General features: G+C 34.8%; 1 protein-coding gene across 6 annotated transcripts in view; it reads left to right on the forward strand.

Moving 5' to 3' along the window:
• Positions 1–26,077, forward strand: part of CTNNA3 (catenin alpha 3) — a 1,664,900-nt gene that overhangs the window by 442,950 nt on the left and 1,195,873 nt on the right. For all 6 annotated transcript variants that reach the window (XM_063101675.1, XM_063101678.1, XM_063101679.1 and 3 more), the window contains one exon: positions 3,418–3,621. In XM_063101675.1, coding sequence (XP_062957745.1) covers positions 3,418–3,621 — 204 coding nt within the window. The remainder of the gene's footprint in view (positions 1–3,417; positions 3,622–26,077) is intronic.

Here is a 26,077-nt window from a genome sequence, read left to right on the forward strand (position 1 = left end):
TTTTGCAGTATCCTACAAGTTTTGGTATGATGTATCTTTATATTTTCATTAGTTCCCAGAAATTTTTTGACTTCCTGTTTAATTTCTTCTTGGACCCATAGGTCATTCAGGAGCCTATTATTTATTTTCCATGTATTTGTATATCTTCCTGTGATTTGCTTATTGTTTATCTCCAGTTTTAGTCCATTGTGGTCTGAAAAGATTGTTGGAATGGTTTCAATTTTTAAAAATTTGCTGAGACTAGATTTGTAGCCTAATATGTGGTCTATCCTGGAGAATATACCATGAGCTGATGAGAAGAAAGTGTATTCTTTAGCTGTTGCGTGAAATGTTCTGTATATATCTGCCAATTCCAGTTGGTCTAGGGTGTAGATTAAATCCTGTGTCTCTTTATTGATTTGTTGCCTGGAAGTACTGTCTCATGTGGTGAGAGGGGTGTTCAGATCACCCACTATTAATGTATTAGCACCTATCTCCTTCATTAGGTCCAAGAGTGTTTGCTTCATATATCTGGGCACTCTGGTATTGGGTGCATACATGTTTATGATTGTTATGTCTTCTAGCTGGATAGTTCCCTTTATCATTATATAATGGCCTTCTTTGTCTTTTTTAATGTTTTTTGTCTGATATTAGACTAGCTACATCTGCTTGTTTTTGGTTTCCATTTGCCTGGTATACCTTTTTCTATCCCTTCACTTTTTAGTCTGTGAGTGTCTTTACAGATGAGGTGGGTCTCTTGAGGACAGCATATACTTGGGTCTATCTTTTTAATCCAGTCAGTTAGTCTGTGTCTTTTGAATGGGTAGTTTAGTCCATTCACATTTAGAGTAATTATTGAGAAGTGCTATTTAATTCCTGTCATTTAATTGTTGTTTAGGTGGTTTAAATATCTTTTAATCATTATTTCCCCTTTTATTTCTCTTCTTCAATGTGAGTTGGGGATTTAAAGTGGAATGGTTTAGCTTCTTTCTCTTTCTTGCTGTCATTTTTGTTTTAACTGTGGGTTTTGCTCTTTCTTGTGTATTTGTGATGATGGTCACCATTATTCAGATTCCAGATGAATGACTCCCTTGAGAATTTCTTGCAGGGCTGGTTGTGTGGTGGCAAACTGCCACAACTTTTATTTGTCTGGGAAATACACTATTTCTCCCTCATTTCTGAAGTAGAGCCTTTCTGGGTAAAGAATTATTGGCTGGCAGTTTTTTTCTTTTAGTATTTTGAATATATTGTTCTACTTTCTTCTGGCCTGTAGGGTTTTGGTTGTGAAGTCTGCTGTTAGTTTGATGGGGGTTCCCCAATAACTGACCTGATGCTTTTCTCTTGCTGCTTGTAGAATTCTCTCTTTGTCTTTGAGCTTTGTGAATTTAACTATAACATGTCTTGGAGAGGATCTTTTTGGGTTGAATATGTTTGGGGGCCTTTGAGCTTCCTGGATCTGAAGGTCTGTATCTCACCCTATGCCAGGGAATTTTTATGTTACTATTTCCTTGAGTAGGTTTTTAATACCTTTTCCCTTCTCCTGCCCTTCAGGAATACCCACAATTCGGATGTTAGAGTGCTTGAGATTATCTGCTATCTCTCTTAGGTTTTCCTCATTATTTTAAATTCTTTTTTCCTTTTTTTTGTCTGCCTGAGTTATTTCAAAAATACCGTCTTCAAGCTCTGAAATTCTTTCTTCTGCTTGCTCTACCCTGCTGTTCAAGCTCTCAGTCGTGTTTTTTATTTTGTTGAATGAGTCTTTCATTTCTAGAAGTTCTGCTACACTCTTTTTTATGGTATTAATCTCTTTGTAGATTTTCTCCTTCATATTCTGAATGTTTTTTCTTGTTTCATTGTGTTCTCTAATTGAGTCTTCCTTTATTTCTTCAAGTTTTCTTAAGATCATTACTCAAAATTCTTTTTCAGACATTTCAAGGATTCCCTGTTCCCTGGAGTCTGACTTTGGGGCATTACTGTATCCTTTTGGTGGTGTCATTTCTTCTTGATTGTTTGTACTTCTAGTGTTTTTTTGCTGATACTTGGTCATTTGGTAGGGGGTTTGCTTCTTCTATTACACTGAGGTTGGCTGTGGAGTGGCCTTGGTTGCTACTGTAAGCCGGGGAACTGTCTTACTTGACAGTAGGTATGTTGATGATTATGTTAAACCAACTTAGTTCCCATTCAAGACTCTATGGTTGTAGAATGAGCCCCTAACACATGGAGTTCTGCTGGGTCAAACTCTGTGGGTCAGATCCATAGGCTGATGCTCCCCCTGGTTCTGAGGTGGGATGAATGGCCATGTGGAGCCACACAGTTCTGCTCGCTGGCTCCACTGGTGGGCTCACATGCACAGTACTGGTTTGGGGTGGCAGGGTGGGGCCTGGAGCTCCCCCCCCCACCTGGGTCCAAGGTGGTGGGCTCTGTATTTTATTTTTTATTTTATTACTATTATTATTTTTTGCAGCTGGCCAGGAAGGGGATCCAAACCCTTGACCCTGGTGTTCTAACACCGTGCTCTAACCAACTGAGGTAACTGGTCAGCCCTCTTGATATATTTTAATAAAGGACTCTCAGAGCAGCATACCCTGCACCTCTTCCTCAGAGTCTGAGGATTACCTTGACTTCTATTACCTAAAGACTTACATCTAATGGAAACCTTAAAAATACCAGGTCAGGTTCCAAAAGCCCAAAAGCCAGAAATAGCTGGCAGTTATAATAGATGAAAAAGAAGATGGAGTTTTATGCTTTAAATGAATAATTAAAATTCAGATTTTTCTTTTATATGTTAAAGTTAGCTAGAGTTTGTGGTTTACAGTGAGGCATAATGAAAACAATATTGAATTGTGTGTTATAAGACTTGGACACTTGTCTGAACTTTACTGTTTATTCTCTATGACTTGGCTAAGATACCCTCTCTGCCTCACTTAGCATCAGCTGAAATGTGTAGTTAGTAATACCTTTCCTACCTTGCTCCTCATAGTGTCATCACGATGAAATGACATATGTGAAAATATTGTATAAACAGTGCAGTTGATAAAGGTTATTCTTATTAATAATAGTTAATATATGCCGGTCATTGTATAAGCATTTATGTCATTCTTAAAACAGTTCTATGACACAAGCAACATTAATATTCCAATTTTTCAGATCAGGAAGGTGAGGCTTGGAGGGTATAAGACTCTTTGGTGAGTGGGAAGGGCAAAATTTGAACCCAGGTCTGTCTGACACTAGAAACAATGCTTATAATCATTTCACTTTCATCACTTACCTGAATCATAATCTCTACATAGCATTATGTGTGAACTGGGTGAGGCAGTAAAAATACAATTGTCTTTATTATCTCATCTGAATAGTAAATGTAAAAACAAAATAATTTTTATTTTTTTAAAAAATCTAATGCCAGTGAGTTTTAACCATCCAAATGTGTTCTTCTCCTAGAATTTAATTGTCCTGAATCCACTCACAGTGACTGAGGAGGAAATAAGACCGTCACTAGAGAAACGCCTGGAAGCCATTATCAGTGGGGCTGCTCTGTTGGCAGATTCTTCATGCACCAGGGACTTCCATCGGGAGCGAATTATAGCAGAATGCAATGCTATTCGCCAGGCTCTTCAGGACCTGCTTTCAGAGTACATGAACAATGTAGGTGACTGGTGTACCCTCCCATTCCCCTCCCCCACACCCTTGTACTCTTCAGTATATGCTGGGATGCTTTGTGTGTACAGAATATGATAGATTACAAATGAGCATAGGATTTTGCATGAGTTGGCTTTCGGAATGGGTTCTGCTTGGTTGTTCACAAGGTATAGCAACCCTGGGAGTTTCTAGGGATGAAATCAGGACCAGAGCAGTATTTGCATATAATTGTTTTGTATGTGGAAGTACCTATATTAGTTGAAGAAGGAAGTCAGGATTGGAGAAAGAAAACTATGGTTGTGCAACAATGTAAGGGATAAAAAGAAGATACAGAGAGGGGCAGGTTGCTCAGGATTAAGTTGGTGAATAACGGAAGAGCATTAGAAGTTAAAATTTAGATAGTATTGGATAAAAGTCAATATGGCAGGAATCATGAGCCATATTTGAAGGTATAAATAGCCCATGCAGTTTGAACAGCCCTTAATCTTTTTCAAATGTGACATTATGTCATAGATTTTTTTTGAAGTTTTAGCTATCGCTCAGAAATATTGGAAATGCTGTCTAACTTTAGAGCAAAAATATTTATTTCAAGGTCATCTTTGTCCATATATATCTCTCTGTGTGTGTGTGTGTATCTCCAACTATGGAGTGTCTATAACTATTATTCCCCTCAAATCTTAGTGCCATTTTTAAAATGAAGAAGAAAATCTTGAAGATATTTTCAACTATATATTGATATTGGAGCCATCTTTAAAAATAGAGCTAAAAAAAGGAAGAGTTATAACATGAATATTTTGTTCATCAGGCTTATTGTAAACAGAATAATTCAAGATTTATGAAAGTATGTTTTGAGAATTATGAGTTACAAAGCATGTGACTTTATTGGGCATGAAATTGAAGATTTGGGATTGTTCAGTGTAAGTTCTTTATTTGAATAATTGAAATGCGCTAAAATTAATTGATGGGTTGTGAGTATCCTTCAATACATTTGATGTAACACCATACTCTTAATATTTAATGACTTTGGCTTCAGACCAAAAATCTCTTTCCTGTGAGTAAATCAAAGTTGTAAAGCAGATTTTGTTAATGAGAACAACGTGCAAGTAATGTCATGTCTTTCTAGAATGTCTGAAGCTAGAATAACCAGATTTTTAGAATATGAGATATTCTTAAAGAGTTTTCAAGGTAATTCATCAGTCACAAGAAACTCAGAAGATACTATTATATTGAAACGCCTGCCTTCTCCCGCAATCTGTAAACTATTAAAATTATTTTTCTCATCTTTATAGTTAAAAAATAGTAAAGTTATATATACATTTATGTTATCTATATATTGTAAAATTATAGATAAATGCATTTTATCTAAAATATAAAGTTTGTGTCTATAACAAATAAAATAAAATATAAAGTTATTTTACTTGTTATAGATACAAAACCAGACATATACACATGTGTACAGTCACCCACATTCATGAGTAGGGATGGCTACATAATTCGTGGGACCTAGTACAAAGTGAAAAGGTGAGACTTCTTATTCAAAAAGCAAGGGAAAAAAGGTTTTCCTTTCTTTTACAGTCTCCCTTGACCTGTGAAATGTTATTTTTCTTTGCTATTTAATGTTAGGCTTCCTAGAGCATAGGGGTACTTACGAGGCAATACAGACCCTCACGGGTGTCTGTGACCCTGAGGTGTGCCAAGCCTCACACCAGGAGTAAACAGTGGAAGCAATCACTGGGTGAAAGAGCAGGTGGCTGAGAACCTGTCCCAGGACGTCACCTGGAGGCAGGACTGCTTGTGAGCCTAGACTTGTGCTTCACTGCTCCATTGGACAACACAGATTTGTAGGTAAAATTATTGAGAATTTCAAGACTGTGATAGCAGGGCATTAAAATCCAAGCACAGGACCCTTTCTGAGCATGGGGTCCTGTGCACAGTCACAGGCCTCTGAAGCTGGCCCTGTACCTAATAAACATGTATCACATAATGACAGCAGTGATTTTTATGGCTCTATCCAACTTTGGGTTAAAAATTGTGAATACCAAGGGTGAAGTGATGGGAGCATTCTGCCCTGGATGCAGTCATTAAAAGGGTGCATTGTAGAAATTTATAAATAGTAATAAAACCAACCAAAGCCTGCTTTTTACTATTAGCACGCATCAGCAAGTTTTAATAACATCAGTCATAATGTTTTTCACAAAATTAGTTTGTTTCTCTAAGTTTTAAACAATTGTAGTTATTGTTGAAATTTAATAATGTATATGATTCAAATTAGTACATTTTAAAGATTATTCTTTAATGGACGCTGTATTCTTTATGAATACAGTAGATTCAAAATAAACAATAACAATAATTACAAAGGCAAAGAACTAGAAAACAAGTGACTTAAATTCTGTTATTTTATGTGTTCACTGGAGTTTTTGAGTTTAAAAATTATAACAGTGAAATAGTGTGAACTGCAAGGGGTAATGTTTTTGTTAGGTAAATGCAAATTTAGTTCATATATGAAATGTTTCATTGAATTTGAACCATATCTTCAAAATTTATTCTCATTTTGAAAATTATTAATTACTTTAAAGTTAAAGAACATATCAAGAAAATAATGATTATTACTAATTATCACTGCAAAATAATTTTGCCATGGAGAAGGGTAAGGTGTTTAGGAAGTATCCACACCATGAATCAGATATGCTAAGTAAGCCACTGAAAATATGCATTATTTTTCTACTTCCTACTGCCCTTTTTCTTAACAAAGATTTAACCTGATGATCAATTTTATGGCCCATTGTCAAGTGCACAAAATATATTTATGTTGCATTATAATAACTTCTGTTAGGTATTTTGGTTTTAAAACAAGGTAAGTTCTGTGTTAGAAGAGTGAAGTGGAAAGAGACTTTTTAATTTATCATATCCAAATAATTGAGAGAGAAGATAAGTAGTTTTTTTCTTTTGTTTTAGCTTGTCCAGATAATTATCTTATATGTATATTTTTAGGGTAGCCTTAGTTGTAAGAATTCAAATATTTCTCAGTTCTTTAATTGATTGAATTGTAGTGCTATTCATGCTTGATGAAGGCTGTTTTATTCTTCCTTCCTCCATTCCCTACTTTCCCTTTTCTCCCCTCTGCCAAAGGAGTGCAGACTCCGCCGGAGTTACCTCTCCCTCATGGCACTTCCCCTTCCTAGCTCTCATCCACATTGGAATTCTCATGTTCATTTGTCTGCCTTCCCCAGGAGGCAGGAGTTCTAGGGGAGCAGGGATGTGCTCTTGGCCCTTAGTAGAGAGCCTTTAAGGTAGCAGGTGCTCAGTAATTATTATTTAGTTACAGTTAAATTTAACTTAATGATTGTCTCTTTTCAGTTTTTAACATTAAAATGACAACATTTCTGAAGCAACTAATTTATATTTATTTATTATATTTTTATGATAACCTTGGAGAAAACGTGGGGATGGTAAATGGTGAGAACAGGAACACAGGAAAGGAAGAACACAGAGACAAGGAAGCTTGTTCTTTGGGTGGTCTAAGTATATTTACGTATTCTGTTTTCCTAGGGCATAATGTTACCACTTGTTGGGGAAGGCAATTTTTTCAGGGAATGAAAAACGTTTTGTGTGTGTGGGTAATGTCTGGTGATCCGCTTTGATGTTGGTGTACAAGTCAGAGCAGAAGTAGCTAAATTTGTGCAGTGGTGGTCCACTCAATCAGAAACCATTTATGTACATACTATATTAATGTTTTATTCATAAGTATAATCTATTAATAATAAAAAAATATGAATGTGCAGTATTGTGAAAAAAGCGTTCCAAAACCAGTGTAATAGTCCCTTTTCACATAAAAGAGCAGAATTTTAGGCCTGATGTTCGTAAAGGATCAAATCTGACTGAGCTAATGAATATTGGAATTAAATGGCAGGAACCAATCTGCTAAACTGTGAGGTATATTATCAGGACTCATCCCCAGGTTTATTTTTATTCCAGGTTCATGTCGTTTGTGCTTCTGTATAGCTGTTTCATCAGTTTTTGTGAAAGGGAATGTACTTTTCTGGAACTAGCTGAACTCAAACCTTGCTCAGTTTGTGCAAAGACTTCGGAATAGCTCTATACTTAAGTCCTCAACTTCCTAGTTTAAGGAATACTGTGTCTCCTTTGATGGGCCCGGTTTGCTCTTCAGTAGCATTCATAATTGAGCTATGTTGACAGAATAAATGATCGATGATAATTCAAGCAATAAAGATAACCACAAAAACTTGAAGTATAATTAATGCTCATCAAAATCTTTGGATATCTTAAGTGAATGTGACTTCAAGGCTTGGCTTCAAATCTTACAAGTCTGTTGAGTCCAGAGCAGTTCACCAATGAGAAATGAATGCAGTTTATGTTTGTCTCAGGCTCAGCCCATGTGACCACATGACCAATTTGAGTCTAGATAACTTTAATTCCTTAAAAAGTTAGCAAGTCTTAATCATTTTGTTCAGTGAATCTCTATGTTTAGTAAGTTCAATGTTTTGTTACATTAGGATGAAATTAGTAAGAAATGGACCACATGGGTCTGTAACACAAAATAGACAACCGCTTAACATTATTAATGGTTATGTATATTTGCCCTAATATATATTTTCCTTTTAAATTTATATACATATGCATATATGAGTATATTTATATGTACACACACACTCATATATATATTTCATTAGCTGGTTTTCTATTGCTGCTGTAACTAATTACCACAAACTTAGTGTCTTAATCCACACAAATTATTATTTCATTGTTCCTTAGGTCAAAAGCCTGACATGAGTCTCACTGGGTTAAAAATCAAAGTGTTGGAGGCCTGCATTATTTTTTTGAGTCTCTAGGGAAGAATTCTTTTTTTTTTTTGCCTTTTCCATCTTCTAGAGGCCACTCTCATGACCCTCCTCCTCCATCTTCAAAGCCAGCAATGTCACATTTCTCTGACCCTGTCTCTGTCCTCACATCTCTTTCTCTGACCACACCTCAGAAAGGTTCCCCACTTTTTAGAACTCATGTGATTAGAAGCAGCCCAACCAGATGATCCAGGATAATCATTCCTCTCAAGGTCCTTACCCTCAAATCCATTGTCCCTTTTGCCATGTGAGGTAATATATTCACAGGTGCCAGGAATTAGGATGTGGACATCTATCTCCAGGGAATCCACCACATATGCCATTACCAGTCTTTCCTAGTCTTTTCTGTGGAATCATTATCAGCCCTTGCATTTTGAGTCATTACAGTCAACATCCCTCATACACTTTAAGCTCTATGTAGGCAAATCATATGTCTGTTTTCTTTGCTGTTTTATCCCAAGCCTGAGGCATTATGCCTGGCATTTAGAAAAAGCTGAATTGCATTTTTGAATGAAAGAATGGATGAAATTGTTGCATATTGTATATGCCATGTAATGGAGAACAACCTTGCTGACAGTAATTGAAATGAGTTTCAATATCTACTAAATTTATATGGTGGACTGCCTGTTGTAAAAGGTATTATTTTGCAAAGTATGTCTCTTCTAAAAACCAATGTGAATATTCAGAAACAATTTTTTTCATCACAGTTCCTGCATTTGGATCCACATTTGGCCTTATTCCTAAACAGGATTTTTATTCATTAAAAAATGCTACTCCACAGAACATTCAGAATCAGAGAAAATCTAGCTTTTGTCTTTTAAAACTTGAGTATATATTTCTAAGATATTTCTGCTGTTTGTTTTATATCTCCACAGTTGATTAGGATTAGTCCATCTTCTCTGATGTACAGTATAATTAAGGAATTTTTTAATGAATGACACGGAGCAAGGAAGCCCTCTGGAGGGAAGAAGGATGGATCTTAGGGAAATTAACTATTTTTACATAGTGTTTTTTCCATAATTGGTGAAAATAGAGTTGGAGGTGGACAGCCATCATGTTTGAGTTCTAAGATATCAGCAGACATGAATATTTTTCTGGGAGTGGGTTGAAATTGTATTGGTGTTGTTAGGTGTTGAATGTGCTGCTAGACAGGCTCTTCAGGTGGTGTATAATTATTGGTGAATTCAACACTCAGGTGACACTTTTCTATACGGGAATATTAGTGAGTTGAGTGAGAGACAATGCTGCTAGAGTAAACAAGGCAGGCCTGAGCCTCATGGAGGGACTAATTTGCATTTCTGGACCTCTCATCTGCCCACTAGTTTTTCCTCTTGGTGTCTTATGTGAAAGCGCATTGTTGGTTCTCATTACATATATGCTGAGTAAATAAAAAATGGAGTGGCTTTTGTTATTCAGAAATCTATTTTACTTATGTGTCTTGAGTTTAATGCATTCTCTGTTTTGGTGAATTCTGAAGATTCAGTAAAGCCTACAGAGAGATGCTATGGGATTTTTCTTTCATACAGGACCTCCACCCCTCTCCCAAAAATCCATTTTTGAAATAATTTTAGCCTTAGTTAATTTCTCTTTATTTCTCCATGATGATAAGTTGGGAGAGTCTATATTATATGCAGTGTCTTTGAATGCTAGAGACAGGTTAGAATTAAAATTCTAAAAATGTAAACGCAGCTTCCAAACTTATTTTCTTTCCTTTTTTTTTTTTTTTTTTTTTTGTTTGTTTTTGGCATGGACTGCATATTAGAATTGTAACTATCAGCTCAGGTATAACATACTAGATGTTTCACATTTTTATATTCTTAAATTTGTCCATTATACCACAGTGGTAGCTGGTTTTTGAGTGGTTGATTATGTTGGAAACCACGTTTTTCATTTTTTAATATCTAGATTTTACAACCTCAGCTAACTTAAGAGAAGTAAACAGTACGCTACATAGGACTGCACAATAATGAATATGCCAAAATCAGAGTTATCAGCTAAGCTTAGATTAAAGCATGAGGTCAATGTCTAAAGATATAAAAGGAATTGTCAAAACAAAGGATACTAGATTCAGATATTGAAGCTGAAATATAGAAGCTGATAATTCAACAACCAAGGAGTTGAGAGAAATTATAAATAGTGGGGGGCTGGTAAAATGGGCAAAACCACTTTTCAACTTCCTTGTTTTCTTTTCTGTGCCTAATTTAAGGACTAGATATTGGGCAGGTATTTAAATATGTGAATTGTTCTGGAAATAAGATAGCTTTATTGTTTCAGCTTTTATTTTTCTGAGCTGCTCTGGAGTTTAGGCTTATTCCCCTCCTAAATGTTCCTTAGTTACCTGGATGACTGTTAAATAATGACTTCGAGTCTTTCTTGACAAGCTGAGTCTGAGGTCATCTAAATCTGGCACGGAATGTTCACTTTGGGATTTAAGAGGGGCTTGTGCAGTGCTCACTGGGGAAAAGGAAACATCTAGATTCCTCTGTTGAGGAAATAAACTATTCTCATAGATCTCTTCTTTGTGCTCTCATGTTCTAATCTCTCTTAAAAATCGAAGTTAATAGGGAGAACATTAAAGAAATGCAGGCTACAAGATTACTAAATTAATAAGAAAAACTAAAATAATAAAAATAGGCAGCTACTATTAGAAAAAAGGAAACCAACCAGATAGAGCCAGAACACAGGAGGAGAATAACGTAGTTTTTGTAAAATAAAAATAACTAAAAAGTAATGGAGGGTATCCTAAAGTGACCAGTCTTAGATTCCATGCAGAGAACAATGAATAGATAAAAGTTCCTTAAAGGTTACATCCTCTAGGCCAGAGAGCCTAAAGGCTGAGAGCCTTTGTCTTTTGCCTTCCAGCAGAGGGAGACATGATTTCTAACATTTGTGGGGCAGGTCAGTCCTTGTGGACTCTTGCAACTGATCCTTTCCAAAGAAATGTGTTCCTTTACTGCTTAGTGCCTGCTATGATTTTTTAACATTGGACTTTACTCAAAGTTCTTCATTACATAAAAAGATAACCAGGTTGAGTGGTAAAAATGACAGGAATAAAGCAGAAACCAAAAATCCTTGCATAAAGTGTTCTAACTTGGACAAAATGTAAGTGTTCTGTGCCTTGCAGAGTTCCTAACTAGGAGCTGATATTAGAATGAAGAGATTGTTATCTTAGATCAGATGCCCTGGAAGCAGACTGAAATAAAGGTTAGCATGAAGAAGGTTTATCGAGGTATTCTCTCAGGAGACATATATATAAGGTAGTGAAGAAGGCTTGATTGGCAGAGAAATCAACTTTAAATAGAAGCTTCAACCATCCTATGGGGAGCTCTCAAAGGCTTCACTTCCTGTCCCAACCTGAGACTGCAGGTCACCACTAGGAGCAGTGTAACCTTGGATGAGGCAGCTCCTTGCAATTGAGAGAAGTTCAGAGACAGAGATGTGAACTATCAGCAGCTGATATTTCCCAGCTGGGTGAAGCACCACATTATCCACTATAACAGTTAATAGCTAAAATAAAAGGGTTGTTTTTGTAGCACTTGAACAATGGGATATTAACTTGTGTTAGCAACTATAGTCAGTGTATTTGGCTTTTCAGAGTATTTAATTTACTATTGATAATCAGGGAATTATTCGTGGAAATCTATAATCTGTCATTCATACTGAGATATTTCTGAGAGAGAAAGTTTCACTAAAATAATTAACAGGCCTTAATTGATCTATAAAAGGTATAAGTCAGGATTATCCCAAGCAAGTTGAGATGTATGGCCACCTAGAAATTACGTGGGTGTATATGTACTATAAATACAGTAATACAGACAAAGGATTTTAAGAGAGATTTAACACATTTTACTGACAGATTTTGTATTGGCCATGAAAGACAGCTACAGTATAAGTTTGAATTAAAACTCAATTGGTGTTGTGGCAATTTCTAGTCACAATTCTTCTGTAGATACTGTGCTAAGAATTGATGATTTCAAAGTCTGAACCATTGCAATCTTCGTTATCAAAGGAATCAGACCAATAAACAAGTGAAATGGAGCATGATAAAAACTGTAATAGTGTTAAGTACTAAGTTCAATGACAGCACCAAGTCGGAAGTGGTTGACTCCCCTGGGGTGGATTGGGACAGGCTTCACAGAGGAGAAAGCTCTTGTGCTGGATTTTGAAGGATGAGTAGGTAATCACCAGGCAGTTGAGGGAGTAGGGAATTCCAGAAAGGGGTAACAGCTTGTGCAATGGCACAGAAGCAGGAATTGCATAGTGTGTTTGGTGTGGGAAATCTACGTGGTTAAGTATGGATGAAATGTAGGCGGAAGAAGGAAAGATGGGATATGAGACTAAGTACTGACCATTAATTCGAAAATTTACTTCTTTCAAATATATGATAAATTTATAGTTTCTTTCTTTCAAAATAAGTCAAATTTCAATTTAAGCCTTTCTTTAATGCTAAACAATTATGTCATTCATAATACCATCTCAGCTGTTTTATCTTTATAAATCAATTTCCATTGAAATATATTTAATACTTTTAAGGGATTTGTAGTTAAGCTCTGAATAAAAGTTATCTTACCGTTGGATAAAACCAGGCTAACTCGTGGTTTTATTTCTGTAGCGGGTTTAGCAGGGTTAGATACAGATAAGCAACTTGTGTAGTTGGTTTGTTTGGCTGTTGCCTACACTTAATAGTTAAGTGGAAAAAAGTAATTAAGATAATTAATTGGAGGAGACTATATAGTTACCTACAAATTGCTAACTGTCCTACTATATTTTAGAATTTATTTTAAATTGGAAATTTGAAATTTTTTTAAGTCTTATAATGAAAGAGCTTATTAAATTTTTGACATGGATTTACTACTTGTTATCCTTTGGAACAAAAGATAAGTTTGAAAATAAATAAATAAATTTGATTTAGTGTTTTTCTTAGAGATAACTGTCATACTTTTTGTATCTGAAAAACTCAACCAAAGTTGTTGATTGAAAAAACTTTATGACTATGGTAATTGTTTGCTTTAATGCCCCTTAGCTGCTTTTAACTTCTTTAATTTGATATTCATACAAACTTGAAGTAAGTTTCTGGTACTCTGGTGGATTTGGATTATGAGTATAATTCAGACTGAGGGTGTTGCACTTCATTTAAAAAATATTTTCTTTTATTTATACATGGCGAGTATATATAAGAGTACTTCAAAAAGTTTGTGAAAAAATGGAATTAAAAGATAACACAAATCTTTCCATGAATTTTTGAAATGCCCCCATGTTTATAATGAGTATTATATCCCTGTAAAAAGTTGATTCCTCTCTGTCATAGGTAAAATAATGGTCTCCCAAAGATGTTCATGCCTTACTCCCAGGAACCTGTGAATATGTTACTTTACATGGTAAAAGGGACTTTGCAGATATGGTTAAGGACAGAGAGCTTGCGATGGAGAAGTTATCCTGGATGAAATGGATGTGCCCAACTAATTGCATGAGTCCTTAAAAGAAGAGAAGCTATCTTGGCTTGGTCAGAGTGAAATAAGATGGAAGGAGGAGGAGAAATTCAAAGCATGAGCGAGAGTCAACCCACCATTGCTGGCTTTAAAGATGGAGGAATGAGTCATGAACCAAGCAACAGATCTCAGTCCTACAATTGCAAGGAACTGAATCTTTCAACAACCCAAATGCAAGTAAACATATTCTCTCCTGGAGCTCCTTAAAAGGAACACAGCTTTACTGATGCCTTGATGTTAGCCCAATGTCATATTCAACCTATAGAACTGTAAGATAATAAATTTGTCTTGCTTAAGCTGTTAAGTTTGTGAGAATTTGTTATGGCATCAATAGAAAATTAATATATGATCTTAATCAGGTATCATGTACTCACTTTTGTAGAGACCGTGTGAGCAAACTTTGAAATCTTATGTGAGATGAATTACTACAATTATATGCTAAACAAATAGATATGAGTATATTAAATATAAAATATGTATTTAAATCTCAGGAAAGGCAATTGGATTTTCATAGAAATACCAAAGTATTAATTTTTTTTTTTTTTTTTTGTGACCGGTAAGGGGTCACAACCCTTGGCTTGGTGTCGCCCACACCGCACTCAGCCAGTGAGCGCGCCGGCCATCCCTATATAGGATCTGAACCCGCGGCCTTGGCACTCCCAGCGCTGCACTCTCCCGAGTGAGCCATAGGTCCGGCCCCCAAAGTACTAATTGTGAATATGCTTATGTATCTCACATAAGATTTAGCATGCAGTAATTAAAATGCCTGAAAACCATTTAATGGTGTATACACCATAACTGTCATGGTGCTACATAACAGGAAATATGATTTAGTTTATTTTCTGAGCCAGCATTGTCCAGTGGAAATATTATGCAAACTGTAATAACATGTGAGCCCCATACATAATTTAAGACTTTTTAACAGCAGCATACAGTAAAAAAACTAGGTAAAATTAATTTTAATTATATATTATAATAAACTTCGTATATGTAAAAACCTTCATTTCAGCATGTAATCAATATAAACATTATTAATGAGATATCTTACATTACTTTTTAGAACTCAGTCCTTGAAATTCCGTTTATATTTTACATTTATAGTATATCTGGACTAGCCACATTTTAAGTGTTCAATAGCCATGTGTGTCTAGTGCTACTGTAACGGACAGCATAGCTCTATGCAGAAAACTACAGGGTTTTCAATGCCTGGTCACCTCATGTTTCCACAGCTTTAAAAATGCTAGATAGAAGATATGACAAAAGAGAAAAGACAGAATACTTGGGTCAGTGATATCAAGAGCTACATTATCATGCTGTCATTCCTGGGATTAAATAGTAAAATAAGCAACTGGCAATTTATATTAGCATATCAGAAAGGAACAAAACTTTCCGTATGTGGCAAATTATATTTTCCAAAGATGGCCACAACAATATCTTACATTGTGCATATTTTTCTCTGGTATGACTGCCCTTCCTCCATCATTAGGTGGAGTTTCATACCCTTCTTTTTGAATCTGGGATGGCATTAATGACTTGCTCTACCAACTGAATATGGCAGAAATGACATTCTAGGGCTTCTGAGGCCAAGTCATAAAAAACCTTTCATCTTTCACCTGAGTCTCTTGGAATGCTCAATCTTGGAACACTCTCTCTCAGAATGCAGTTGTTAGGCTGTAAGAAGCCCAACTCACAGAAAGAGGTCACAACCAGGTAGGCAGTCTGGTTGATGGGCTCAACTGAGTTCCTGGCCAAAAGCCAGAATTAATTGCCAGCACTGTGAGTGTGCTGTCTTGGGTGTCCAGCCATTCAAACCATCAAATGGCTCCAGCTGCAGCTGAATCTTGACTGCAGCTGCACAGAGATCTGATGTGTAAAATCCCAGCTGAGCCTAGTCAAACCTCAAAACCACGAGAGAGAATAAAAAGTTGTTGCTTTTAACCACTAGATTTTGGGGTGGCTTCTTACATATCAATAGATAATCAGAATACTACAGAATTTGACAGGCAAAGACTTTACTTTGAGAAAAAGATAAAAGATCTGAACCACTCTAACACCAAATGTGAGGAACGGCCTAGAAAGGTATAGAGGATGACTTAGACTGTCCCCTTAGCCATAGTGGTCAACGGTTATTAACAACATCTTTGTAAGGAGGAATGCAAAACTGTTATCAATAAGTGGAAGTACATAGACGAAATTGTTAATGGATTCTATTACAAAGAATAGATTTAGTTAATCCCCACAAATCTCTCACATTCTTTAATTCCTGGGTTAAAAATGAAACCACTGTAGGTATCGTTTTAACAGAGATCTGAAGTAGGTGAACCTTATCTGATTATAAGGGTCAAGATTCTAGAGTTCAGTATGAAAACAAAACAAAAAACCTAGGTAAGCTACTCTCTTGCAGAATTACATTTTAACAAGCTTATTTGTGTCAAGGTGCATTTACGCTATAATGATGTCTGTAATTACATTTAAGAAGTGACTTTGAAAATTTTCCAGGTGATCTACAATTGATATTTCCAAAACGTGCATGATGATCGCCTGCTCTCTTCAGTGGTATTGAATCAGAATCATTGAATACTGAGTGATTATATAATTTATACTGCAGAACAGTCACAGGCAAATGTTCACTTAGTCTGTCATGGTTACTAAGTCTCTTTTCCTCCTTGGTAATTTTAAGCATAGTAGCAGGGGCTCAGAAAAAAGAAATATGCAAAGAAAATACAAAGCTGGCAGGACTGTAAGTTTGGCAGTTGGCTTACAACTGGGGAGAGAAAAATAATTCTTTTCTTTGGTGCATAGCGGAGATAGGATAATCACTGTTTATGATAATTATATTGTCTTTTGTAAAAACAGAAGCTCTTCCTAATTTTACAACTCCTTTAGAAGTATTGACTGCTCATTTTATCTAGTATTTGACTTTTATATAAAACGTAGAAGCTTGTAAAGGTAGAACTAACTGCATCTACTTGATGATTACTTTTATTTTGTATCCGGCTGTTCATACTTTATTGGAAAGCGTCTCTGTCTTCTCTCATTTTGGGGTTATTACCATCCCGGGTATGCCTCTTAAAGACAAGAAACTGATTTTTAAAAAAGCAACTTTTTATTTTAAAATAATTATAGGTTCAAAGGAAGTTGCAAAATTAGTGCAGAGGTTCTATGTAGCCCTGTTCAGTTTCCCACATTGATTGTTCCTTATGTAACTATAGTAAGCTATCAAAACCAGGAAGTTGACATATCAACTGTGTATAGTTCTGTCACATGTATGGATTCATGTAACCGCCACCACTATACTATAAAGATACAGAAATATTCCATCACTACAAATATCTCCCTTGTGCTACCACTTTGTAGTTACAGCCACCCATCCCTGCCTCTCCTCTCTGACCTCACCTCATCCTTAACCTCTGACAAATATTAATCTGTTCTCGATTTTTATAATTTTGTCATTCTAGAATGTTTTATAAATGGAATAATACAGTGTATGACCTTTTGAGATTAGCTTTTTTTTCACTCGGCATAATTCCCTAGAGATCCATTCAAGTTGTTTTATGTATCAATAGTAGTATTCCACGATATGAACGTACCACAGTTTACGTTCGATTAGTTGGACATTGGTTGTTTCCAGCTTTGAGGTATTAGAAATACAGGTTCTGTGAGCAATTGTGTAAAGGTTTTTGTGTGGACATAAGTTTTCATTTATCTGGGATGAAGACCCAGAACTGCAATTGCTAGGTTATATGGTACGTGATGTTTAGTTTTTAAGAAATTGTCAAACTATTTTCCAGAGTGGCTGTCCTATTTTGTACACCAGCAATAGTTGCTCAATACCCTGATCAACATTTAGTATTTTCACTGTTTTTTATTTTAGCTATTCTGATAGGTGTGTATCATGATCTTAATTCAAATGGCTAGGGATGTCAAACATTTCATGTGCTTATTTGCTGTCTGTATATGCTCTTCAGAGAAATAACTCATGATTTTTGCCAATTTTTAAATCGTATTGTTTGTATTTTATTGATAATTATTGAGAGTTTATTATATATTATACATATTAGACCTTTTAGGATATGAGGTTTGCAAATATTTTCTTGCAGTCTACAGCTGCATTTTTTTCTCTTATATTTTTCGTTTTACGTGTTGTGATTTTTGTGTCTAAAAGTGGTATACCAAGGTCTAGGTCCCAAAGATATTCTTTAAAAAGTTTTATGGTTTTATGTTTACATTTACTTTTTACTTTTAGATTTTACAATTATGAATCATTTTTAGTTAATTTTTTATGATATGTGAGACTTTTCTCAAAGTTTCTATTTTTTGACTATTGATATCTGGTTGCACTAGCACTATTTATTGAATGGGTACCCTTCCTCCATTGCATTACTTTTGCACCCTGGTCAAAAATCAGTTTGCTGTACTTCTGTGGGGCTATTTCCAGGTTGTTGATTCTATTCTCCTGAACTATTTGTTTATTCTTTTGCCAGTGCCACACAGTATTCATTACAGTAGCCATACAAGAAGTCTTGAAATCACTTAGAGTTATTCCTCCTACTTTATTCTCCTATTTCAAAATTGTTTGTTATTCTATGTCCTTTGCCTTTCCATGTAAATTTTAGAATAATCTTTTATATTTCTAAAAAATTTTTGTTTAGATTTGATAAGAATTATGAGAACCTGTATATCAGTTTGAGAGAACTGGCATCTTTACTATGTTTAGTTTTCCAACCCATGAACATGGTATGTCTTTCCATTTATTTAGGTCTTTCATTTCTTTCATCAGCATCTTGTAATTTTTATTTTCATAATTTATTATTCCCACAAATTATGTGTTTATTTATTGGCATTTACATTTATATTTGCCATATACATACACATTTTAACAACTGATGTGATAGATTATACATATCGTGTGTTCTACATTTCTTGGTTAACAGCCAATGTTATTTTCTCAAAGATCCATGTCTTTGTAATTGTTTAGAACTGTATAAAAATAGAAAGTGTCTAATCAATCAACAGTATTAAAGGAAAAATGTCTCACTATACTTAGCATATGATTTCATGGTTTCACCAAACACATGACAAATTTCCAACAATTGCTGGTGCCTGTGCATTGATAAATACTGATCTATTAAAGTGGGTTTGCTTCATTTCTTTTTACTTGTTATCAAATGCTGAATTCATTGTTCCCCTAAACACCATGCTACATCATTATGCTATATATTTATTATAAGACATTCAGCAAGGGTCTAACTTCTGCTTTCAATTGCATGCTAAAAATCATTTACAGAGTATTTTTTCTAGTATAAGTTTTTTATGTGAACTCCAGGTAAGGGCCTTTTCACTTTGATCTGGAGAAAAAGTGTTATTCATTTATGGATATGTAGGTTTTAGTTTGAGGCTATTATGAATAAAGCTGTTGGGAGCATTCATTTATATATTTCATGTGAATAAATGTTTTAATAATTCTGAAAAAGATGTCCAGAAGTACAGTTGCTGGGCCATAAGGTAGTTGCATGTATAATTTTATTAGAAACTGCCGAAATGTTTGCCAGAGTGGCTGTATTCTTTTTAATTCCCACCAGCAATGTATGAGTAATTCAATTTTTCCACATTTTCCAAAACATTTGATTTTGTTGACATCTTTTAATTTAGCTGCTCTAATAGGTATATAGTGATATCTCATTATTGTTTTAGTGTACATTTCCCTAATGGCTAATGATATTAAACATCTTTTTATGTGGTTATATTGACATCTGTATATCTTTTTTGGTTAAATGTCTCTTCACATTCTTTGCCCATTTACTAATTGTATTATTTTTATATTTACTCCTAGTGAGTTTTGAGAATTCTGTGTATATTTCGGATACCTGTTATTTGTTGAATGTGTGGTTCATGAATACTTTCTCCTAGTCTATAACTTGTCTTTTCATTCTCTTAACAGGATATTTTGTAAAAAAAAATATTTTAATTTTTATAAATTCAAGTTGATCTCTTTTTGTTTTTGTTGATCATGCATTTGGTATTGTCTTACAACTTTTTTGCCTAGCCCAATGCTCTGAGTCATAATTCATCTTGGTTAACTTTCAGCAATTTGTGATTTTTGAGAAATTAAATTTATTTTTTCTAAGTTGTAAATTTTTTTTAGTGTAAAGGAGTTCATAGTATTCCCTTATTCTTTTTGTAATAACTGCATGAAATATACAGATTGAACATCCCTAATCTGAAAATTTGAAATCCAAAATGCTCCAAAATTGGAGACTTTTTGAATGCCGACATGAAATAGTGACACCTTTGCTTTCTGATGGTTTAATGTATACAAATATTGTTTTATGCACAAAATTATTAAAAATATTGTATAAAATTACTTTTAAGCTATGTGTGTAAGTTGTGTATGAAACATAAATGAATTTCTTTCTCACTATTTTTGTCTCTTCTTACTTTATTTTTCTTAATTGACCCATGATAATTGTATATATTTATGGAGTACAATATGATCTTTGGGTACATTCATATTGTGTACAATGATCATATCAGAGTGCTTAATATATACATCACCTCAAATATTTGTCATCTATTTGTGCTGGGAACATTGAATATCATCTTGACTAGTTATTCAAAGATGCACGGTTCTTTGTTGTTGACCATAATCTCTCTGTATTTCTGTAGAACAATAGATCCCATTCCTCCTATCTCACTACAATTTTATATCCACTGACCACCTTCACACCATTCCCCTGTTCCCCCCACCAGTATCTGGTAATCACTATTCTACTCTCTACTTCTGTGGGATCAACTTTTGTAGCTTCCATATATGAGTGAGAACCTGTGGTATTTCTCTGTCTGTGCCTGGCTTACTTCACATGGCATATTTTTCTCCATGCTCATCCATGTTGTTGTAAATGGCCGAATTTCATTCTTTTTTTCTGGCCAAGTAGTATTTATTGTGTATATATATCACAATTTCTTTAACCAGTCATTCACTGAAGAACATTTATGTTGGTTCCAAGTCTTGGCTATTGTGAATAGAGCTGGGATAAACGTGGGAGTACAGGTATCCTTTCAACTCATTGATTTCCATTCCTTTGGATACATACCCAGGAGTAGGATTACTGGATTGTATGGTAGTTCTATCTGTAGTTGTTTGAGAAATCTCCAAACTCTTTTTCATAATGGCTGTACTAATTGATATTCCCACCAACAATGTGTAAGAGTTTTCCTTTCTCCTCATACTTGACAACATTTATATTCTGTCTTTGATAATAGTTATTATAACTGGGGTGAGATGATATCTCACTGTGGTTTTGATTTGCATTTCTCTGATGATTAGTGATGTTGAACATTTTTTCATATACCTGTTGGCCATTGTATGTCTTTCTTTTAGAAATGTCTATTCAGCTCATTAGCCCATTTTAAAACTATTTTATTCTTTTTATTTATTTGTTTACTAATGAGTCATATGAGTTCTTTGTATATTCTGGATGTTAAGCCTTTGTCAGATGTGTAATTTGCAAATATTTTCTCCCATTCTGCAGGTTGTCTTTTCACTAAGTTGATTGTTTCCTTTGCCATGCAGCTTTTTGGTTTGATATAATCTTATTTTTTATTTGTTTGTTTTGTTGTTGCCTGTACTTTTGAGGTCTTATTCATAAAATCTTTGCCCAGTCCTGTTTCCTGAAGTGTTTTCCCTATGTTTTCTTCTGGAAGTTTTATAGTTTTGGGTCTCACATTTAAGTCTCCAGTCCATTTTGGGTTGATTTTGGTATATGGTGAAAGATAGAAGTCTACTTTCATTCTTCTACATATGAATCTCCAATTTTCCCAGCACCATTTATTGAAGAGACTATCCTTTCTGCAGTGTATATTCTTGGCTCTTTTTTGAATAATCAGTTGGCTGTAGATATGTGGATTTATTTCTGAATTCTCTATTCTTTTGCATTGGTCTATGTGTCTGGTTTTGTGCCAGTACTATTCTATCTTAATTACCATAGCTTTTAAATGTATTTTGAAGTCAGGAAGTAAGTGTGATAACTCCACTTTCTTCTTCTTGCTCAGGAGTGCTTTAGCTATTCAGGATCTTGGTTGTTCCATATAAATTTTTGAATTGTTTTTCCCATTTCTGTGAAGTATGTCATTGGTAATTTGATAGGGATTACATTGAATCTGTAGATTTCTTTGGGTAGTATGATCATTTTGACAGTATTGATTCTTCCAATCCATGAGCATGGGGCATCTTTCCATTTTTGTGTGTCTTCTTTAATTTCTTTAAACAGTGTTTTAGAGTTTTCATTGTAGAGATCTTTTACTTCCTTGGTTGAATTTATTCCTAGGTATTTTTGTTGTTATTGTTGTTGCTATTATAAATGTGATAGCTTTCTTGATTTTTTTTTTGTGTAAGTTTGTTGTTCGTGTATAGAAATTTTATTGTTTTTTGTATGCTGATTTTGTATCCTCCAACTTTGCTGAATTTGTTTATGAGATCTAGGAGTTTTTTGGTAGTGTCTTTAAGTTCCTCTCTATATAAAATCATGTCATTTGTAAACAGGAAAAATTTAACCTCCTTATTTCCAATTTGAATGCCCTTTATTTCTTTTTCTTGCCTAATTGTTCTGGCTAGGACTTCCAGAACTCTGTTGAATAGAGCTGGAGAGAGTGGGCATCTTCATCTTGTTCCAGTTCTTAACCTTTAGCTTTTCCCTATTCAGGATGATGTTAGCTGTGGACTTGTCATATGTAGCCTTTATTTTACTAAGATACTTTCCTTCTATTCCTAATTTGTTGAGAGTCTTTATCATGAATGGATGCTGAACTTTATCAAATAATTTTTCTGCATACTTTGATGGTTTTCTGTATCTATCTTTCACTCTGTTGTATTATGTTTATTAATTTGTGTGCGTTGAACCATCCTTGCATTCCTGGGATGATTCCCACATAATTGTGGTGTGTTATCTTTTTGATGTGCTGTTGGATTCAATTTGCTAGTAATTGAGTGAGGATTTTTGCATCTATGTTCATTAGGAATATTGGACTGTAGTTTTCTTTTTTTGTTGTGTCCTTGTCTGGTTATGGTATCAGGGTAATGCTGGCTGCATCATGTGAGTTTGGAAGAATTTTTTGACTTAATTTTTTGAAATAGTTTAAGAAATATTAGTTCTTCCTTAAATGTTTTGTAGAATTAGCAGTAAGATAATCTGGTCCTGGGCTTTTCTTTGTTGGGAGATTTTTTATTACAGATTCAATCTTGTTACTTATTATTGGTCTACTTAGGTCTTCTATTTCTTTCTGGCTCAGTTTTGGTAGGTCATATGTGTCCAGGAATTCATCCATTTTCTCTAAGTTTAAATATTTATTGGCATATAGTTGTTCATAATAGTTTCTGATGATGTTTTGTCTTTCAGTGGTATCTGTTGTAATGTCTCCATTTGCATTTCTGATTTTACTTATTTAGGTCTTTTTTTTTCTTGATTAGTCTGACTAATGGTTTGTCAATTTTGTTTATTTTTTTGAAAGAACCAACTTTTTGTTTGATTGATCTTTTGTATTGTGATTTTAGTCTCATCTTCATCTGTTTATGCTCTAAATTTTATTACTTCTTTTCTTCTAGTTATTTTGGGTTAAGTTTGTTCTTTCTTTTCTAGTTCCTTGAGGTGTACTGCTAGGCTATTTATTTGAAATCTTCCTAATTTTTTGATATAGACATTTATTGCTATAAACTTTCCTTTTTATGCTGCCTTGGCTATATCCCATAGGCTTTGGTATGTTGTGTTTCTGTCTTCATTAGTTTCAAGAAATTTTCTGATTTCCTTCTTAATGTCTTCTTTGACCCATTGGTCATTCAAGAGCATGTTGTGTAATTTTCATGAATTTGTGTAGTTATTCAAGTTTTATAAACCTAGTTTTATTCCATTATGGTCAGAAAAATACTTGATATAATTTTTATTGTTTTGAACTTGTTGAGACTTATTTTGTGGCCTAACATATGGTCAGTCCTATAGAATGTTCTATGTGCTACTGTAAAGAATGTGTATTCTGCAGCTATTGGATGAAATGCTCTGTATACATCTATTAGGTCCATCTGGTCTTTAGTGCCATTGAAATATGATGTTTCCTTGTTGATTGTCCATCTCAATATTCTGTCCAATGCTGAGAGTGGGTGTTAAAGCCCCAACTATTATCCCTCCCATTAGATCTGGTAATATTCACTTTATATATCTGAGTGCTGTGGTGTTGGGTACGTATATACTTATAATTGTTATTCTCTTGCCACATTGTACAGATTTTGATTTAAAGTCTGTAAATTATGATGTAAATGTAGCTACTCCTGCTCACTTTTGTTTTCCATTTGCATGAAATATCTTTTTCTATCCCTTCATTTTTAGTCTATGTGTGTCTTTGTAGGTAAAGTGTATTTTGTGTAGGCAGCATATGGATGGGTAATGTTTTTAAATCCATCTGCCAGTTCATTTCCTTTAATTGGGAAACTTAATCCATTTACATTCAAGGTTATTATTGATATGTGAAATCTTACTCCTGTCATTTTGTTGGTTGTTTTCTGATTGTTTTGTGTATCTTTTGTTCTTTTCTTTCTCTCTTATTGTTTATCCTTGTGGTTTAGCAATTTACAATATTGATAAGGTTTGATTTCTTTCTCTTTCTAATTTGTGTATCTACTCTACCAGTAAGTATTATATCTTCAGTTGTTTTCAAGGAGGTTTTTATCATTCTTTCTCTTCTGGATGTAGGACTCCCCTAAGCATTTCTTGTAAGGCCAGGCTGGTACTGATGAATTCTCTTAATTTTTGCTTGTCTGGGAAAGATTTTATTTCTCCTTCATTTCTGAAGGTTAGCTTTGCTGGGTATAGTATTGTTGGCTGGAAGTATTTTTCTTTTAGTACTTTGAATATATCATCCCATTCTCTTCTGGCCTGTGGGGTTTCTGCTGAGAAGTCTGCTGTTAGTCTAATGGGGATTTCCTTAAAAGTTACTTGATGTTTTTTCTTGCAGCTTTTAGAACTGTCTCTTTGTCTTTAGCTTTAGATAGTTGACTACAATGTGTCTTGGAGGTGACCTGTTTGGTTTGAGTCTATTTGAGGACTTTTGAACTTCCTGAATTTGGATGTTCACATCTTTTCCAAGACTAAGGAAGTTTTCATCTATTGTTTCATTAAATAGGTTTTCTTTTTTTCTTTTTTTTCTTTTTGTCTTTCTTCGTGACCGGTAAGGGGATAGCAACCCTTGGCCTGGTGTTGCCCGCACCGCGCTCAGCCATTTAGCGTACCGGCCATCCCTATATAGGATCCGAACCCACGGCAGGAGCACCGCTGCGCACCCAAGCGCCACACTCTCCCGAGTGCGCCACGGGGCCGGCCCCATTAAATAGGTTTTCAATATCTTTTTTGTTTCTTCTCCTTCTGGAATGGCCATACTTGAGTATTTGTTTGCTCAATAGTATCCCATAGGTCATGTAAGCTTCATTCATTCTTTTTTATTCTTTTGACTTCCTGTGTTATTTTAAAACTGCTATCTTCAAAATTAGGAATTCTTTCTTTTTCTTGATTTAGTCTATCGTTGAGAGTCTCAGATGTATTTTTTCTTATATCAGTCAATGAGTTCCTCAACTCCAAGATTTCTGTTTGATTTTTTTAATGGTATCTATCTCTGTGTTGAATTTCTCATTCACATCATGAATTGTTTTTCTGATTTTGTTGAACTGTCTGTATTTTCTGGTATTTCAGTGAGTTTACTTAAAGTGATTAATTTGAATTCCTTTTTTGGTGAGTCAACAATTTCTGATTATTTGGAATCAGTTACTGGGCATTGTTTTGTTTTTTTTAGTGGTGTCATGTTGCCTTGATTTTTTATGTTTCTTGTTTCCCTGCATTGATATCTGAGCATCTGGTAGAATAGTCACCAGTTTGAGTTATGTAGAGTGGCTTGGGAGGGAAAAGACTTTCACCTGCAAATGTGTACTAGGGGGACTATTAAGTAGAGTGCAATGGCTTTGTTCTGTATGGGTGCAGCAGTGTAGAATCTGTGCTGTTTCTTCAGTTGTAATTCACTTTCACTATGACTGTGAGTGTCTCAGCAGACATGGAAGGTTTGTAGTGGTGGTGGTAC

This window comes from Cynocephalus volans, chromosome 7 (genome assembly GCF_027409185.1).
Source record: "Cynocephalus volans isolate mCynVol1 chromosome 7, mCynVol1.pri, whole genome shotgun sequence".
Taxonomy (NCBI): domain Eukaryota; kingdom Metazoa; phylum Chordata; class Mammalia; order Dermoptera; family Cynocephalidae; genus Cynocephalus; species Cynocephalus volans.